We start from the raw sequence: 5,770 nt of genomic DNA, 5'->3' as shown, positions 1-5,770 counted from the left end.
CCAAGTGCACGCAGCACGGCTCCCGGGGGAAAACACTGTCCTTCACATCCTGTTCTTGCTTGGCTGCAGCGGCCGGAGGTGGCTGAATACCCGCTCTGGCCCCCACTGCGGCTGGCTGGGGGGCGGTGATGGGCTGGGGTCACCCTGTTGATGCAGGGGATGGCAGATACTGCCCTGCTGCCTCCATCCTCCTGCCCTGGGGCAGCTCTGCAGCCTCAGCTCACGCAGCCTGGGAGCGGGACAGGGAGGATGAGCAGTGCCTCGGTTTCCCCAGTTAGCAGCTAGACCCTCAGTGGGCTCTTCCCTGTGCCTGGCAGAGCTGTGTTCCTACAGCAGATGTCCATCTCTTTGCGGCCTCTCAGCATCCTCCCTCTCCCCGCTGTGGTTCCCATCCAGGTTAAAATTAGCTGCCTTGTTGGCTTGGCCCTGCCAAGGCAGGTGAGTTCAGGCAGGGCGAGCCAGAGCTCCTGGTGTCTGCCCATCAGGGTCCTCAAATGCTTTTCCAAACAATTTACAAGGATGCTGGAGAAGCAGAGAGCGCTTAAAAGCACGCAGCGACCTGCCAAGAGCTCACATCGTGGCCAAGGAGTAACTCACGCAGCAACTGCATCTGCTCACTGGCAGCACAGTGGCTGAGCCCAAAACAGCCTTTCTGCAAGGCCAGACCGAGCCCTTTGCTGCCTGCACCCCTGGGACAGTCAGGCTTGCATCGCCCTCCATCACAAGCAGCAGGACATCAAGGTGCTGAGGCCATGCAGAAGCAGGGATTATATGTCTATTTTATGTTCCTGCCTGCCTGGGAAATAACAGTCCCTCTGCATTGGGCTGCTCAGGAGCTCCATCCAGCTCTGCCTTTCTGGGTGCAAGCACCCCCAGACAAGTACTGAGCTTGCTGGTGGTGTGATCCCTCCAGCTCTGACCCCTGGGGAGTGATGAGCTTGCTGTGGGGCCCAGGGGCGAGCAGAGAGGAGGTCCCATCCCTTCCCAAGGTTCCCTTCCCAAGAACAAGGCAGCAGGCAGCTTTTGGTAAAGGAGACTTTAATCTGCTCGGTATCTAGTCCATAGTGCAAAGAGTTAAACTTAAGGCAAAGCTTTCTCTTGTCTCTTTATAAACAGCAAACAAACAGGCCCTAAAACAATAAGCGTAAGTCATAGAAAAAGGGGTTGAGGGGGGAGAAACTGCAGTCCCGGGGAGGTGGGTGTCCTTTCCTCCCTCTAGTTCACATAGAAAACATTGCACCATGAGGTGGTCCCTGCCCAAACACCACAGCCTGCAGCAGCCAGAAGCGTGGCCACATTCCTGCTCCTGGGTGTCTCCACGGGCACACCTGAAGGGTGCAGCTCCCTTGGGGTGACCTCTGCCATTGCTGGGGACAAGCTGGACCCTGTGGAACGCAGCCCGTGGGGTTGTACTCGCTGCTCTGGCAAAGCCTTGGCTAACTCAACTGCAAGTGTCGCTGCCTGCAGACACGGGAGGTGGCTGGAGCAAACATTAACATGGGTGCTGTGTGTCTGGGGAGGCGCAGGGCCAAGAGGACAAGCAATAGGGGTTGGGCAGGGAGCTCTTTATCTCCGTCAAGTGAGGTGGAAGCAGCTGATAGCCCTGGGACCAGGCCCTTCTGATACTCTGGAGCCCAGGGGGTGCCTCCAGACCCCATCAGAGTGGGGGCAACCAGCCCCTGAAGTGCCTCCCAGAGCAAAGCTGCTCTCCAACAAGATTAGGATCTTGCTGCAGCTCAGGTTTACAGCCCAGAGGTATCTCCCAGCATGGCCCGGCCTCCCTGCTGCATGTTTTGGCTCCAATCACTAACCAAGAAGAGAGAAGGAAGACCCTGCCAGCCACCCTCAGGCTCTTGGCTTGCAGTCCAGGAGTCAAGACTCTTTCCAGCCTGGCTCCAGCCAAAATTGGCTGCGGTGCGTGGCTGACCTCAGGCAAGCTGCTGGAAAAGGAAAAGCTTTTGAGTGCAAAGCCCTCCTGCAGCCCAGTAATTTCTTGGAATTGACCAAGCTGGGATGAGCCACCTTCGGCTCCCCAGCTGGGATCTGATGCCCTCTTAGACTTCAGGAGACACTTAAATAAAACTAGCTACGTTTTGGACAGACAGGAAGACAGAACAGCAGTATAACAGTGGAACCCTCGTCAAAGGTAGCCATGGTCCTGGTACTGCTCCATGCACACAACTGCACATCCCAGCATGGATATGCAGAACTTCTGCCTGGAGCGGGAATGTCTCAATGGGCTCCTGGGAGCTTTGGGGTGTCCCTTCTCCTCCCAGAACATTACCCCCTCTAACCAGCCCAGCCTGGGAAGCAGTAAGCAAGCACTGGTGTGTACTACCCAGTTCCGTGGCGCTCTGAGCACAAAGAAAACATGTATTATATAGAGAAGATTCTCCAGCATGGGCTCAGACACGTGCTGTCGGGGTCCTGAGGTTTCCCAAGCAGCAGCACCACCCCCCCTGCAGCACAAATACCTCCCTCTGGCCTCCCCACAGAGTAACCTGATGTGTGCTCGCTAGTCTTGCATAGGTGATGCGTGGAAGCAGCAGCAACACTGAGCTGTGCAGCCAGCTGTGGCCTGCGGGGAGCCTGTGTTGGTCACAGCTCCTCGTTGTCCTGGCTGGGGGAATGGGAAGCTCAAAACCCAAAGCCGTGGTGGCTGGGATACTAAACTACCCCAGCAACCCTGCTCCTCTCTAGCTGAAAGCCAGGCTTAGCCCCCTGGTAGCAAAGCTTAAACTTGAGTGTGCTCGTTGCTCTCTTGGGGCTTTGCAAAGGGAGCGCACTTCTCCCTTCTAAGCTCCTGTTAAGTTAGATGGTGGGAGGAGGTAACAGAGACCTGAATGCACTCTGCTGGGTACTTTCCTGGTCAGACCTTTGGAAAGATCCTCCCTTGCCTTGCACCAGCTCCTCTGACTCCCAGGAGGGCACAGCATTTAAACTTGCCATCAGCTTTGGCTAGAAGGAACCAGAGCATCTTTCTGCGCTCTGCTTTGAATCCCAGACTGCTGCAGGCTGGAGGCAACAGGCCCTGGAACAGCAGAAGTTGTCAACGAAAATAAAGATAACTCTCGGGCTGCTGCAGGTATCAGCTACTGTGCTTGCTAGCAAGAGCTACAGTCTAGTTATGTAGCAGACGTGGCTAGCAGACACCCCTAAAAGCCTTTTGCCCTTTCAGCACCATCCTCAGTTCTTTGGAAGAAGCTGCTCAAGGCAGCCCTGGGAAGTTCTGCTTCCTGGCAAGAGGCAGGCAGGGGTGGGGGTGCCCTTGACCGCAAAGTGACCCGAGCCACCCCCCCTCTGGGCTCACAAGTACACATTGAGCGTCTGGAGGATCATCTGGCGGCACAGGGGGCAGTTGCGCTGGTAGATGGCCTGCTGCAGGAGGACCTCGGTGCACTCCTGGCACAGGCAGAGGTGCCTGCAGGGCAGGAGCAGGACTGTCTTAGTTTGGTCTTGGCAGATGACGCATTTCTTGCGTTCCTCTTGTTCTTTCAGGAGCATCCAGGGGTCGTTATCTGCGGTGCCCTCGGCGTCCCTAGCTCCGGCGTTCAGCTGCTGCCTCCTCTGAGCCTTCCCCCAGGAGGGACCCGGTTCCTCCCTGCGCGGCTGCAGGCGCTGTCCCGCCACGCTTCGACCCAGAGCAGGACGTGCTTGTGGTACCTGCTCAGCATCCTCATCGTCCTCACGCTCTGCTGGCAGCTGACTGACCCTCGCCGGCATCGGCCTGCCAGGAGCTCGGGGGAAGGCAGGCACAGCCGCCTCTCGCTGGTTGCTTTCCCGGTTCATCATTCCGCCTCCTTGGCTCCAGTTGGTTACCTGCAGGCTCCAGTCCACCAACCTGCGCCAGGTCTGGGAGGTCATGGCCATACCCAGCGTCAGGACTGCCACCTGATAGAGCCGCCACACGTCCCGCTGCAGGCGGTGGTAGGAAGGCAGCATGTTGAAGTAACCCAGCACGCAGTCAGTCAGCGTCCACAGCAGCCCCGGGTTGAAGACGAAGGCGCCGACAACGATGATGAGGAGCAGCAAGCCCAGGCCGTATATATTCACAAAGAAGACGTTGACGAAGAGCTGGGCGATGGAAGCCAGCAGCTCCAAGGCCATTTGGCAGGGCGACCACAGCAGGATGGACACGGCGATGGCTCCGCTGGAGACGTGCGCAAGGAAAGCAGCCAGCAGGTCGGTGACCCTGAGGAAGGGGCTGGCGAGGGAATCCCACATGGCCACGGCCAAGGTGAAGAGGTTCTGGGTGCCGATGAGGCACACGTTGACCAGGCTGTTAACCAGGTAAGCCAGCAGGCTGGTGCCGATGGCCAGCCCCTCGCACACCTGCCTGGCCAGCGCCTGCCCGCAGCCCAGCAGCCCGCACAGCTCACGGTGCAGCAGCTCCTTGCCCCGCAGCGCCAAGTGCGACACGAGGTGCCCCAGCACCTTCAGCCCCTCCAGGCCGCAGCAGCAGCCCCGCAGCACGCCGGATAGCGCGCCCAGCGCCGCCCGCTCCACCGAAGCCAGCGAGGCCAGCAGCCCGTCCCAGCACGCCGCGGCGGCCGCGGGCAGGCTGGTGACGGCGCCCAGCAGCCAGAGCAGCGCGGACACCAGCGAGGACACCAGGAGGAAGTTCAGGTCCAGCACCAGCAGCAGCAGGTCCAGCGCCAGCCGCAGCCCGCGGAGCAGCGCGAACAGCAGGTCCATGGCGGCGGCCGGGAGCGGGGCCCCCGGGGGCCCCCCGTACGGCGCCGTTACCCGAGCTCCGACCGCGGACCCCCGCCGCTGGGCGCCGCCATCTTCGCTCGCCCTGCCGCACGGCGCCGGGCCAATCGGAGGCGAGGGCTGCGCCTCTCCCCGCTGCTCATTGGTCGGTTTGGAGGACGCGGCGGGGGCGGGGCCGCTTGGCTCCGCCCACCGGCGAGCATTTAAAGGGACAGCGGCCCTCGTTTAAGCGAGCGGTCGCGGCGGAGTTTCGGGCAGTCCGGTCCCGCTGCCGGTCCCGGTCCCAGCGGAGCGGGGAGCTCCAGAGCAGGGGTGTCCGAGCTGCGCGGTGCCCGGGACACGATTGAGGCCGCTGGTTCCAAGCAGCGCGGGTGGGTACCACCACCCATAGGATGCTTGGGGCCACACATGTGATGAGTTTGTGACGGCCTCAGCCCTGGTACGGGGAAGGTTTGAGCTCGCTATCGCGGCCCCAGGGGGCAGGCTCAGCGCTGTTCTCACACCACCAAGCAGTTTCCTGCAGGAGCTCTAAGAATAAACTCACGGCCCTGACCCGGCCCAAGGTTACGGCCTCCGAGCAGCTCCTGCCCTCCCCGCCCGCTCCCGGACTGCCAGCGCTCCGCCGCGCCTCAGGAGACGGTCGAGCCCCGAGGGCGATGACAAGCTCTGGGAAACCCAGCCCTGGAGCCCAAGGCTTTTTAAGGAAGGGGAGAGCGAGCAGAGCGGATGACCCATGGCAAAGATATCCGCAGCCCGGGGAGGCACCGGCAAGCGTTGCCGCGGGCACCAAAGCAGGAGCTCCGAGGGAGCAGGACGCTGGGGTCCCCTTCCTGCAGCCTCCCCCCCCGTAGCACCCAGAGCAGGGGCACCCTGATGCTGCGTGGTGCCATCCATCTCCCCCCGAGCCGCAGCACCGGCTGAGCTGCCGGGAGGGCAGATCCGTGTCCTGCTGGCTGGCTCCCCTCCAGCTCCATCCCCTCCCCGCCTGACCCCCCGCCCCGTCCCGGTCCCCCGGCGGTGTGCGCGCCCGCGTCACCGAGCCAGGATGCTTTCGGCA

At 61.3% G+C, this 5,770-nt stretch overlaps 1 protein-coding gene across 1 annotated transcript; it reads right to left on the bottom strand.

The window, feature by feature from the left end:
- Positions 1-1,021: 1,021 nt before the first annotated feature.
- RNF26 (ring finger protein 26) lies at positions 1,022-4,778 on the bottom strand. Its single transcript, XM_030505303.1, has one exon. The coding sequence runs from the start codon at positions 4,693-4,695 to the stop codon at positions 3,307-3,309; it is 1,389 nt and encodes a 462-aa protein (XP_030361163.1). The 5' UTR covers positions 4,696-4,778; the 3' UTR covers positions 1,022-3,306.
- Between the last annotated feature and the right edge of the window lie 992 nt (positions 4,779-5,770).

This window comes from Strigops habroptila, chromosome 17, assembly GCF_004027225.2.
Source record: "Strigops habroptila isolate Jane chromosome 17, bStrHab1.2.pri, whole genome shotgun sequence".
In the NCBI taxonomy this organism is placed as follows: Eukaryota; Metazoa; Chordata; class Aves; order Psittaciformes; family Psittacidae; genus Strigops; species Strigops habroptila.
Note: the sequence above shows the minus strand (reverse complement) of the source record. Positions and strands in the feature narration are given on the sequence as shown.